The sequence below is a fragment of the Eubalaena glacialis genome, chromosome 15, assembly GCF_028564815.1.
Source record: "Eubalaena glacialis isolate mEubGla1 chromosome 15, mEubGla1.1.hap2.+ XY, whole genome shotgun sequence".
NCBI lineage: Eukaryota > Metazoa > Chordata > Mammalia > Artiodactyla > Balaenidae > Eubalaena > Eubalaena glacialis.
This window is the reverse complement of record NC_083730.1, coordinates 77,750,950-77,763,913: the sequence shown is the minus strand read 5'-3', so window position 1 is coordinate 77,763,913 and position 12,964 is coordinate 77,750,950. Positions and strand designations below refer to the sequence as shown.

Below are 12,964 nucleotides of genomic sequence, written 5' to 3'. Positions count from 1 at the left end.
AAAAAGTGGGCACTTGGATATACCTCACTGCCATTTTTGACTTTCCCCAGAAGGTGGGCTCAGGTTTATACTTTTTCATGTTCCCTGTTTTTCAGATGCTGTCACTGCCTCGATGCAGGCATGTATTTCATAGTAACAAGTGGAGGCTAAGCAACCATGAGCCAAATGCTTATAAAAATTAGTTGTGGGGTACCTATAGCAGTTTATGCTTGAGGAACAGAGCTTTTTTGCAACCTCAGCTTCCATGTATCTTAGCAAAAGTGGGTCCCAGGTAATGTACTATTTTCCATATGAGAAAAGCAGTTATTGCAGATAAGGCTACTAAGACCACCCAGTGGGGTTAAGGGATAGATTCAAACTCTTAAGCACTGATGAAATGAGCTAAAATCCAGAGTGTCCCATGTCCCCCCTCCCCGCCTCATACACACACTCCATCTCACATTCTTCATCTTGATGGCCATGTTCAAATTCTCAGATTCTGTCTTGGCTCTCTATTGAATAATCAATCTCTCCTGAAGCAATTCAAATGCCTACATATATATATATATTTTATGTGTGTGTGTGGCACCAATTACCAAGAATTATTAGTAAATTAAAATTGTCCTTGGCACTGTTTGAGAAAACTTGCAGGTTCCTTAGAACAGGATTCTTCATATTGGATCCAGGGGCTCATGTGCTTCAGTTTATCTGGAAATTCCCTTAAACAGTCTGATTAGTAGCATCTGAGCCACAATATTAGTGATTATATGCTAAGAAGTAGAGGGAAGGAATCCATTTGATGTGTTAGGGAAGATTTTTATGTGGCATATGCAAATCACTACAGATTCTAAACTAGAAACAGGGAGGGCCTATCTTTAATGAAAAATACTTCACACAAAGAGCCTCTGATGTATGATAATCTACTCCTGTCCAATAGCCTGTGTTTCTTCAACTCAAGACCCTAGGCTTATAAATAATGATACCCAGCATGGACCCATCCAATGAAGTACCCGTGGATGTGTTGCCCCTTTTCTTTCTTTCTCTAACAATTGAGATGAGACCACATTCAGGGACTGAATGCATTTAGTTTTAGAGTTCTCTCCCTACCTGTCATTTGTCTTATTCTGATTTCCATAAGACAATGAATACTTAATTCTTTGGAAGTGACCCTGTTTTAGGTAGATGAGAAAAAATCAGAACAGCTCAAGCAAGTTTACCAGTGAGAAACATGCAAAAAGATCTTACAAGTTTTTCAATTAGAATTGAAATAATGAGTAGGGGACATATTGACATTGTTGGGCCTAATATATATTCTTCTGTCAAATGTTAAGAGTATCTATGCTGGCTATGTCAGGTGTTTAGGTTTGAACATCTTTTATCTAGTTTATTTGAACTGTTAGCTTAAGCTGCACAGTTTTTTTTTGTTCCATCCAATTAAACACATGGGTTTTCCTGCATTTTTTGTTTCCAGTGATTTTAAATACCCAATCTGGCTGAAATGGAGGAACATAGGCAATCTGAGGTTTTATTTGCCAACTCTGCTCAACTTAAATTTCTTTATGTGGGTGCAATTAGATATATTTCAGGAGCTGCAGTTTGATATTTTCAAATAGTTTAATATGAAAGTTTGGATGTTAACATGAAGCTTACTATTGCAGATTATTGCTCATCACTCCTGAGAAGAGATCTGAAAGTCAGTACAATGCTCTCCCACTCTGCTTTTTAAAAGTTGGTACTTATTGAGTAACTAACAGTGACAAAGTGACTTAGATGGAAAACTATCCCTTTCTAAAAAAAACTTCCAATTGGACTGAATTGTATCATTTAGCTGTCTAAATCCAACTCTTAAAAAAACCTACCAGGTTATATTGGTAAAACTAAGACTTTGCTGAATGTATCTCATGGAGTATGAAAAAGAACTATACTGCCATTCAATTTTAAGGACCAGAAAATGGACAATGCCTTTTACCACTCGCAATCAGTCCACTTGAATCTGAACACCTGTGGAAAGTAATAAAGGTAGGCCTTGAGCTGGGACTAGTTTCCACAGTGTTAACAGGGTAGTCTGTTACCCTGGTAGAGCAGAGTCCACACCACCTTAGATTAAAAAATAAATTCAAAGGAGAAAGCAGGTCATAGGCCAAAGTATAATTTGTAAAAGAAAACTGAATGGCTTCAGGTCCATTTAACCAAAACACAGAAACTTTAATTGAATCAGAATTATATCTGTCAGAAACCTGGGCAGTACACTCTTCTTTATAGCACCAATTCCTTCTGAGGGGGAATTTCACAAGCCATCTGAGTAAATGTTCCAGCTATACCTGACTGGTTACAGAGATGTTCCAAGCATAGTCACACCAGCATCAATATCTGGGCATACTCACAGATTTCTGGTTTAGTGCCACTTTTCCTACCACTCCCTTATATCCCAGGAAGATCTCACAGCCAGCAGGTAGCTTACCCCTCCCCACCCCACCAAACCCTTGAAAACCCTGGAGTGCCTTTTCATAGCTCCTGCTTCTCGGCCCCCTTCTTCTGGAAGGCAGTCAAAATGTTTAGGCTCTTCTGGAGTTCTTCCTTCTTTCCATCGCTCATCTTGTTCTTCTCAATCAGCTTGGTGATCCGGGTCATCTCTGAGGCTGGGAAGTCCTCACCTTGGTCTAAGATCTTTCCCATGATCTTAAGGTACTGCTCGGCCCACTTCTTCTCAGCCTCCTTCACACTTGCAAGGTTGTCCTGGCCCTGCTTCAAGAGGGCCTGGCGGGCCTCCATACCAGAGGCCCTGATGAACTCTCCAGCAAGGGTGTCATACGCAGGCAGGCAACCAGGCATACCTAGGTAAACCCCATGTCCCTTTAGCCAGCGCTGGATGGCTCCAACCTTAACTGCCCCACTATATAGGACTGGGTTCTCAAAGTCCCCATCCCGGAAGAGGTAGAAGACTGGGTAGTTCTCCTTGTCCAGCTTGTACTTCTCACTCAGCTCCATATTCAGCTTGTCACCATAATCTGTGAATAGAAACCAGAAACGAGGAATAAGACATGAGGAAGGTATGGCAGGAGGTTGCTGTGAGGCCTATCTGAGCTGAGGGGAAGAAGAATCTCGGCTGTTTGAATTCCTCCTCTGCTACTTCCTAGCCATGTGGCATTAGTCAAATCCTTTAATCTCTCTGAACTTCATTTTCCTCATCTGAAAAAGGGGAATTCTGCATATTTATTATATGCCCACTATGTGCCAGGGACTGTTCTAAGTGCTGGGGACTTAGTTGTGATTTAGAGTGATTAAGAGCATCAAGCTCTCTGACCTCAAGGAGCTCATACTCTTCAAAGAGTGAGAAGAGAGATAATCAACAAATGAACCAAAGTGATTATTGCTATGACGAAAATAAAATGGTGATATGACACAGTGACTGGGTGAGAAGGCCCACTTCGGGCGGTCATGGAAGGCCTCCCTGTGAAGATGACATGAGCTGAGGGACCTGAATATGTAGGAGACATATCAGACACATCAATAGCAGACACATCAATTTGTGGGAAGAGTGTCTCAGGCGGAAAGGACTGCAAGTGCAAAAGCTCTGAGGCAGGAATGAGCTGGGTATATTTAAGGATTACAAAGTGTAGTCTGGCTGGAGCTTAGTGAATGTGTGGTAGGTAACGAACTCAGTCCCTACCATTTGAGGGCTGTTGGGAGGACCCAATGAGGGGATATGTGCACTTAACCTGGCAGAGTTAAGTGTTTAGTATGTGGTAGCTGTTAGTATTTGCTATGTCTTTCCCAAAAGGCAGTAGCAGCCCCAAGGGCTACAACTGGTTTCTTACACCTGGCCAAGAAGAAATGGCCAAGACCACCTATTACTGGGTAGTAGTATAGGAAGTGTGGGGTTCCAATCCTAGTGCTGGCACTTTATAATCCTGAGCAAGTTACTCTAAGCATCTGTTTCTTCATTTGGGGAGTCATAAAACTTTCTTCACAGAGTTGCCACAAGGATGACATACATGTAAAACACTTAGCACAGTGGCCTGGCACATAATGAAAATTTCAGAAATGTCAGCTATTGTTAATATTATTAAAGCCCCAAAGGAGTGGACTCACAGTTGAGTTAGACTTGATCGACTGCCCTGAAGAAGTGTGACAGCTACTTCTATCCAAGACCAGACTCAAGAGCTCACTAGGGAACTGTGGCATCTCAGCTGGGAGGAAGCAGAGGGGGAAGAACCTACTGCATTCCTCCTAAGAATACACACTTAGGAGGAGTTCTGAATGAGCCCCTTGCTACCCCACAGCCTGAGACAAATCATTTATGCTCCTTGAGCTTCAGTTTTCCTCAAGTATAAAAAGGAGATAATGCATCTCGCTTCTCAGGCGAGGTTCAAGTGAAGATTAAAAATGCAATGTCTGTGTACATCTTTACACACTGAAAAACCACTAAATGTTGGCAACTATGTATTAAAGTTGTCCCTATCATTGAGAGCTACCCTTGGTTTAGTGGCAGCTCTGGTGGATTTGAGCTAAAGCCCAAACCCAATAGTTTTGGTACAAAAGAGCTGAAATGAAGATGGAAAAACTGACTACGCTGTCCCCCGGGAGGCAAGGCACCCCCTCTGACTACAGTCCCCTGCAAGGAGAGCTCCAAGCTCTCACAGTAAGTTTGATGTCAGTGTGGGTGAAGGGTGAAGGATGGTGAATTCCCTCCCCTCAGGCACCTGCAAGGCTGAGCTGAGGTTCTGTGGTCACAGAATCTGCTCAAGCTAAGCTTGCCGTGGGTACCAGACTCCTTGAGAGGACATGACCCCATTTATACTCCTCGTGTGTGGCTCAAGACAGAAAGGCACTGGGTATTCCCCCTACAAGTAGGGAAATAATTCCTAGTTTCCTCCCCCTCTGCCCTCCTCAGTCATCCCAGACTTGTCCATACCTGAGATCCCCACCTCTGCCACCAAGAGATCATCGCTGGAAGCCGAGTTTTCAGCCAGACGCTTGAACTCATCCTGCTTCTCACCATAGGGGTACTGGGTGTCAAACTTCACCAAGACGAACTTGCTTTTGGGAATAACCTGAGGGCATACAGAGCTGAGCAAGTGGGGGTTCCCAAGGACCTTTGGGGCTAATTCCCTTTCCCAAGGGACCCCTGTTTAAGAAACAGAGTGGAAAACAAGCCCACAAGGGAGACAAGCTCTCATATACTAACCTTCATTCATTCATTCACCATTGATTCACTTAACAATTTGACGGTGTCTACTATTGAGTACCCCATTAAGTAGTTGCTCAAACTAATCAAACTGTCCGGAACAAACGATGCTATAGATGTACTAAGGCCTTCTCCTCCAGTGGCCCTTTTGGTAAGGCTAAGGAAACGCATCCTTAGCACATGCTACGTTGGCCCCTGTCGTGCCCATCATCCCAGGGGCCTTTCTCTGGCAATGAACCAGAAATCTGACCCAAACCAACCAACCGTCTATAAAGGAGTTGGCACCGCGGAGGATGCTCTGGCTAGGGAGTCCAGAGCTTGCACTCTGCAATTTCAGGGCTCATAGGAAGTTGCTGAGAGGCCAGGCTTGGGACAATGTCCCCTCCCTAAACTACAGTTTCCTTGAAGTTAGATCTCTAAGACCTAAACTGTCAGGGTCCAGACTTTTATTTCAGTTATGGTAAAATTTACATCACAGGGATTTATTACATTAACTGTGTTGCACAACCATCACTAATATCTAGTTCCAGAACATTTTCATCACCCGAAAAGGAACCACATATCCATTAAGCAGTCATTCCCCAATCCTCCTTCCCCCAGCCCCCGGCAACCACTAATCTGCTTTCTGTCTGTATGGATTTGTCTACTCTGATGGACTCATACAATAAGTGACCTTTTGTGTCTAGCTTCTTTCACTTAGAATAATGTTTTCAAGATTCATTCATGTTGTAGCATGCATCAGTATTTCATTCCTTTTTATGGCCAAATAAATATTCCATTGTATGGATATATCATATTTTGTTTACCCATTCATCAGATGGACATTTGGGTTGTTTCCACCTTTTGGTTATTTGTGAATAGTGCTGTTATAAACATTTGTGTACAAGTTTCTGTTTGAACACCTGTTTTCATCTCTTTTGGGAATATACCTAGGAGTGAAACTGCAGGGTCATACAGCAATTCTACGTTTAACTTATTGAGGAATTCCAAAACTTCATTTTGATGGTTTCACGCAATGCATAGATTTTATCTAATAAGCTGCCTCTGGTTGGCAGTACTGCCTCCCCTCCTCCTACAACTTTTAATTTTTCTAATCAAAGTCATCACTACGGGTTAATTTTTCATCACAGGCAATCCCTGCCATAATTAAGTCAATCTGACATCAGTCCAGTTTTTGTTAGTCCTTGTTTCTTACTGTGGGTTGCTGTCCATTTCGTTTTAGGTTTTAAAAAATATTTAACAGCGCCGGAGGACACAAGGGAAGAGGGAGAAGGGACCAGAACAGGTAATCTTTAAGTGGTCACTGACCCCAAAAAGTCTGAGTTCTGGAGTCTAAGAGCAGGGAAGACTTAAAAATATAAATCAGATCACATCCCTCTGGCCCATTTGGCCTTATTTCAGTTCAACACACCAAACATTCCCACTCAGGGCCTTTTCATTTGCTGTCTCTGCTGGCTGGAGTGCCCTTTCCCTGGTTCTTTCCATGGTTGTCAAAGCTCAGTTCAAATGTCCTCTCCTAACGGAGAGGCCTCCCCCACTCATACCATCTAATTCTGCTTCATTTCCATCATACTCTAGCAGGCTACTTTCTTCACTGCATTAATCACTCTCTGAAATCCTTATTTGCTTGTTGTCGGTCCTCTCCACTAAAATATAATTTATGAGATTAAGGACCGTCTCTGACCTGTTTTCTGCTGTATTATCCCTAGTGCCCAACAGTGCCCTGGCATGTGGCAGATGCTCCGAAAAATATCTGATAAATGAACAAAACCAGGGCAGGCTTTGATAGCAGATGCTACATGTCCAGGGAGAAAATTTTATGAAAGAACACATGAAAACCTAACTTCAAGGGGCCTATATTTATATTATGGAATAATATTAATAATCATACAGTGGTGTAACACTGAAATAGAATTGAGAGGCCTTCATCTTTTATTTTCACCATTCTTAGCCATCAGCAGAATGGTTTTGAATGGCAAACATTTGCATAGCTAATTTTTTCTTGTTCTTTTACTCAACCTGTACCTCTTAACTGCTTTAGAAATCTCTCTCGGGGCTTTCCTGGTGATCCAGTGGTTAAGACTCCGTGCTTCCAATGTAGCAGGCACGGATTCGATCCCTGGTCAGGGAACTAAGATCCCACATGTGGCACAGTGCGGCCAAAAAAAAAAGAAAGAAATAGAAGTCTCTCCTTTCTTCATCCTTGAGGAATCAGCTCCAACATAACCTACGTTTAGTTAACTTGCTTCTTCAATGTATAGATGAATTCATTATTCATTTATTCATTCAATAAAAAGGTAGTGAGGACCTAACATGTGCCAGGCACTGTTCTAAGTGAACACAGCAGTAAAGAAAACAGACAGGGTTTCTCATTTTTAGTGATGGTAAAGGGTAAGAAACAAAAAAAGACACTGGAAATCACTGAAAGGCAAAGCATGGAACAAGTTTCCTGGATATGGTAACCCTAGGAAGCTCCCCTTTTGTTCAATAGCGATGGAAGAGAGTGAGATTTAGAAAGGGACTGGAGAAAACATTTGTTCATTCATTCGACAAATTATTATTGAGCATCTTCTGTGTAACAGGTAACCTGGTAGGTTGTGCAGATGATCAGTGAACAAGATACACAAGGTAGTTCTTCACAAGCATATAATATTCTAGTGCGGGACACAATACACTAGACAAGAAAAAAAAATCAGTGATGAGTGCTCTACAGAGAAATCAAACAGGGTAATGTGACTGGCACTTTAGACTGGGGGAGGGGGAAATGTGAGAAGGTAACATTTAACCCAAGCCTGAATGACGAGGAGCAACCAGCCTTTCAAAGATTGGGCAAAGAATGTTCTAGTCACAAAGAACTGCCAGGACAAAGGGCCTAAGGCAGTAATGAGCTAGGAACAGCCAAAGGACAGAGGGCACGGCATGTGTGGTTGGAGCAGAGGGGACAAAGAGGAGAATGGTTAGGAGATGAGAGGAGAGGGAAGCAAGGATCAGATCATGTAGGACTTAGGCTACTGGACTGAGAGGCTCCAGAGTGAAAACAGGGAGGCTAGTGAGGAGGCTACATAACCATAGCCTAGACTAGGGTGGTAGCTGTAAAGATGGAGACATACCAATTGATTAGGAAATACTACTACTGTTACAGTGCAGTTTCCCTCTAAGTCACATTTGGTCTGTGATGTTACCCCATATCCATGTTTGGGTGGTAGGGGTGTCACTTTGCCAGGAAAGCCCCCCAAAGCCCCCCAAAGCAAAGGGTGCTGTGGGGTGTGTGCCTGACAATCAGCCAGTCATACCTACACTTTTAAATTCTTGTAACTTTGCATTCAATGAGCCACAGGTGCCAACTCCACAAGGAACCCTTTTGAAAACACGAAGAGTTAAACCACTTGAGATAGATTTAGAGATTTAGAGCTCCACTTCTTGGTTTCACTTCCCAGCAATGGGTACAAATTAAGAAAATAAATTAATAAATCTCAACACTTAGCTTGCCCATCTCATAGGCGAAGTTAAAAAGGTGCCAGTGGGTGTAAAATTAAGGGATTGGGACTGCATTCAGCCTTCAATATTTCCAACGTCCATTTACCGAGGCCAAGACCCCAATTCTGTAAATATGAAGGCGGGGGTAGAGGCGAATCCTTCCTTCCATGTCTCGACCCGATTTTATTTGTCACCAGGCCCAAGACACTCACTGTAGGGTGGTTGAACCGAAGCTTATTCTTAACTCTCGCACTTTTTAAGGAGACGCAGAATATCTGGACAGTGGCTGCAATCCAAGCCAAAGGGAGAAGGGCGCTGAAACGCAGGCTAACGAGCCGCGTTTCCACCCTTGCCCCACCACAGACGGGTGGCGTCCGCCTAGTACCGCCCTCCGAGTCTCCTACTTGGGATTTGAGGATTGGATCTCGCCCGGCACCGCCCTCTTCCCATATGCGACGGGAAGAGGCACCCGGCTCCCTCGGCTGCACCTCTGCAGTTCTCTTGCAAAAGAGGAAGCAAGTGCAAATACTGCAAAGGTGCGCGGGGACCCTGGAACACGTATGCTCCATGGTCATGATACGGCCTCGGCCCAGATTCCACCAGTCCTACAGGACGGTGGGAAGTCACGGGATTGTTGCTACAGACCACCTCCTGCCAGCTCTCTGTCCCCTGTGTCCCCCACGGGTGCGCGCTCCCCTGGGCAGTCTGGTTGCACCTGCGCACGATGTCCCCCGCCCCGTTACCTTGTAGAAAGTGATTGTATCCAGGGGAAGGGCGCCCTTGGTGTGCAGGCCGCTGCCGCCTTGCGGAGCAGAGAGAAGCAGGAGGAACAGGAGAAGGGGAAACAATTGGGAGAGAGAAGCGGCGCGGGGAACGGCGGCAGCCATAACGCCGGATTCTGGCAGTAAGAACTAGGAAGGCTGTAGTGGAGCAAGCGCGGAGCCGGGAGTCACGTGGCTAGGAAGGCGGGCACGGGTGCGCGCACGTGTACAGCCAGACCGGCTCACGCCGGCCTAGGGTGAGAGGGAGGAGCCACGTGAGGGGCGGGGAAATGGAGCTGCCGCGCGTGCGCACTCGGCGAAGCCCCAGCGGGCCTAAGGTGAGCGGGCCTGGCCGCGTGGCAGTGTGGGGGATGGACGGCAGTGCCGGGGAGGCTGGGGGAGGGGAGGAGAAAGAGGAGGAAGGCGAGACTGCCGCGCACGCGCAGTCAGCGAGGCTTGCTACCACCCTGCTCTTTTCCCGTCCTCCTCCGCGTGAGCCGCGGCGCGAAGCGCGGGCTCGGCGTCCTTGCAGCTCTTCGATGGCTATCCTCTTTTTCGAAGATGACGAGGCCAGCCGTCATTTCTTCCTGCCTTTGGTCCGTCAGGCAGTCGGTTGGGACCTGTTGCTACCTTCGGTTAGTCTGTCAGTCTGACTGTGCTACTACCCCTCAATCAGTCATACTCCTCTCCCTCCCTTAGCCACGACCCGAGTTGGTCAGTGAGACTCAGCTATTCGTCAGTATGGCAGTCAGGGCCACTCCTGCCGCTTCCCAGTCCGATATGAGACCTACTCTGTGGTGAGTGCCTCACCAGGGAGGCTCCAGGCTCCTATAAAAACCGGCTTCCCTGAAAGATGAGTACCCGTCGAGCTGTGTCCTAGGCTCTCTGAAGATATTTTTTTAAAAAATCCTAGTAATTCTCTTCAACAGGTGTTTGTTCAGGATAGTTTACACCAGATCCTGGTTTTTGCCTGCGGGAATACAGAATCGAGAGGAAAGAGATAGCAGTGTACTGAACAAACTCAGTGGTGGAAGGAGACGTGGGAATAGTAATATAACCATTACAGTGTAATCGGTAGAAAATAAGACTATATTACAGTCTCGTGAAAGCACAAATGGAGATTCAGTCAGCCCTGCTCAGGAATGTCAGGGAAAGTTATAGACGGGAGATGACTTTTGAACTGGATCTTGAAGGAAGAGGAGGTGTTTGCAGGGCAAACACCAAAGGATATTTCTAGCAAGGGGGAAAGCATGATGAGTCTGTGAAGGTAAATGGGCACGTTTGTAAAGGGTCTTATCAAGCTAAAGGGTTTGGAGCCACCAGAGGCTGTAGCTAGGAGAGTGACGTTAGATTTGCTGTCACTCAGGAATAAAGGGGATGCATTGGAATGGAGAAAGCTGAGGTCAGGGAGGTTCACTGCAGTAGTCTAGGTGGGAGAGATTAAGGTCCTGTAATAGGACCTAATAGTAAAGATGAAAAGGTGAGGTTGGAATTGAGAAACTTTTGTAGGGTAGAATTCACAAGACAATGAACAAATGGATATGCTGGTAAGAGAATAAATTGTATAATGCATTATAAGGGGCTTAGCACCAAGTTAACCATTGCATGTGTCCAATAAATGTGTGTGTAGGTATGTATGTATGTATAAAGTAGTCATCAAAGATAATAGCCAATCTTGGGCAGCCAGTTTAGATAGAAATTTTGAGAGAGTCCAGTGTGTGTGTGTGTGTGTGTGTGTGTGTGTGTGTGTTGGGAAGGTTCAGAAAAATTTATTTTGAGTTTGCCCTAATAAATTATTAAATAAAATGCACCACATAGACAAATGAATAGAAGTTAGAAGAAGGGATAATTACTGTGAGCTAAGGTGGTTAAAGAAAGCTTCATGTAGGAGGTGGAAACGGAGAACATTTTAGGTGGAGAACAAGTGGAAAAAGAGCAGAAGTGGAAATGAGCATGATGTTTTGGGGAATGACCGGCTTGCTTGAGGGAGTTCTCAAAACGGTAGATAGTAAGACAGTTTTAAGCCCAGGTAGGGGAGAATCTTGAAAATCAAATTAGGAAATTGCTATTTTGTCCTGTAGTCAATAAGGAGCTATTATCCACTTCTGAGTGTATAAATGCTTTGAGCACATCTACGGTAGTTACTATGATTGATCAGGAGTGACTTTTTAGTCATGATTAGTTTAGAAGTAGGTTTTGAAAAAAGTGCAAGAAGTGGATTGGTTGGAGAGGGAAGGGAAATATTGGTACTTTTGTTATGAATTGCAAAAGTGCAGTAATTGTCTTAATGCTGCCTTTTAATAGTGCCCTGGTCCCAGTCAGTTACCTCATGGTATAATTAGATTCTTGGCTTCAGGACCTTGACAACAACAATCTACACAAATAAGCCAAGTATAACCCTCCATATTTAGGAAGTCATAAAATCCCACAGTTGACGCTGTTGTGGAAAATCAAAAGGCTCACCCTGGGTGAGGTAGGAAGGAGGAGGTGGCAAGGCATGTTAATTGAGTGTGCATATGACTCAATGTAGCAGCTGGAGTAAGGAAGAAGGAAAATGGCATGGTCTGCTAAGACAACTAATACATAAATTCTCCCATCTTTTTTTCTAACGTCATCAAGCTGGTGAGCCCCCAGTCACACTGACATCTTTGCTATTTCTCATATACACAAGGAATGTTCCTGCCTCAGAGCCTTTGTGCTGGCTTTCTCCCTCTAGGACACTTTTCTTCAAGATATTCATATGGCCGACTCCTTCATTTCCTTCAAGTCTTTGCTCCAATGTCAGATTCCTAAGATCTACCCTGACCATACTTAAAAAAAAATCGCTCCTCCCTGATACCTCCCTGCTTTCCATCTCCCTTCTCTCTGTTATTTTTTTCTCCATAGCACTCTTCAACTTAACATACTGTATAATTTGCTTATTTTCTTTTTAAAAATTAATTAATTAATTTGGCTGCATTGGGTCTTAGTTGTGGCACAAGGGATATTTCGTGGCAGCACACGGGCTCTTCGTTGTGGCGTGCGGGCTTCTCTCTACTTGTGGCCTGTGGGCGCCAGGGTGTGTGGGCTCAGTAGTTTTGGTGCACGGGCTCTCTAGTTGTGGTGCATGGGCTCCAGAGCGCACGGGCTTAGTTGCCCCACGGCATGTGGGATCTTAGTTCCCCAAGCAGGGATTGAACCTGCGTCCCCTGCATTGGAAGGCGGATTCTTAACCACTGGACCACTTAAGGAAGTCCCTGCTTATTTTTCTAAGTATCTGTTTCCCGTGAGGGATGGGTTTGTTTTTGTTTTTATTTTTGTTTTGTCTTTTTGGTTCACTGTTATATCCCCAGCACCTAGAACAGTGTCTGGCACGTGGTAGATGCTCAGTACATTCTTGTGCAGTGAATAAATGAATCAAGTCAATGAGAGAGGAACTATTCCATAGCTGTCTCTCAAAATTCCATTGGTCCTTTCTGCATTCTCTTCTTAGATCACATATTGTACTTTGGAGCTATCCCATCCCTTAGAGCTAATTGCTTTTCCCCTGCAAGGTTTTGGTGATATTAACACTAGTTTT

The 12,964-nt window shown here is 44.5% G+C and overlaps 2 protein-coding genes across 2 annotated transcripts in view; one reads left to right on the top strand and one right to left on the bottom strand.

Annotated features, from left to right (window-relative positions):
* Positions 1-2,163: 2,163 nt before the first annotated feature.
* ERP29 (endoplasmic reticulum protein 29) lies at positions 2,164-9,659 on the bottom strand. Its single transcript, XM_061169120.1, has 3 exons — positions 9,388-9,659; positions 4,895-5,033; positions 2,164-2,987 (listed from the first exon to the last, which is right to left on the bottom strand). Exons 1-3 carry the CDS (start codon positions 9,529-9,531, stop codon positions 2,485-2,487), a joined length of 786 nt encoding a protein of 261 aa, XP_061025103.1. The 5' UTR covers positions 9,532-9,659; the 3' UTR covers positions 2,164-2,484.
* Positions 9,660-9,696: 37 nt separating this feature from the next.
* TMEM116 (transmembrane protein 116) overlaps positions 9,697-12,964 on the top strand; it is a 233,242-nt gene continuing 229,974 nt past the window's right edge. The window contains exon 1 of the mRNA XM_061169112.1: positions 9,697-9,743. The gene's annotated coding sequence lies outside the window, so the exon portion shown is untranslated. The remainder of the gene's footprint in view (positions 9,744-12,964) is intronic.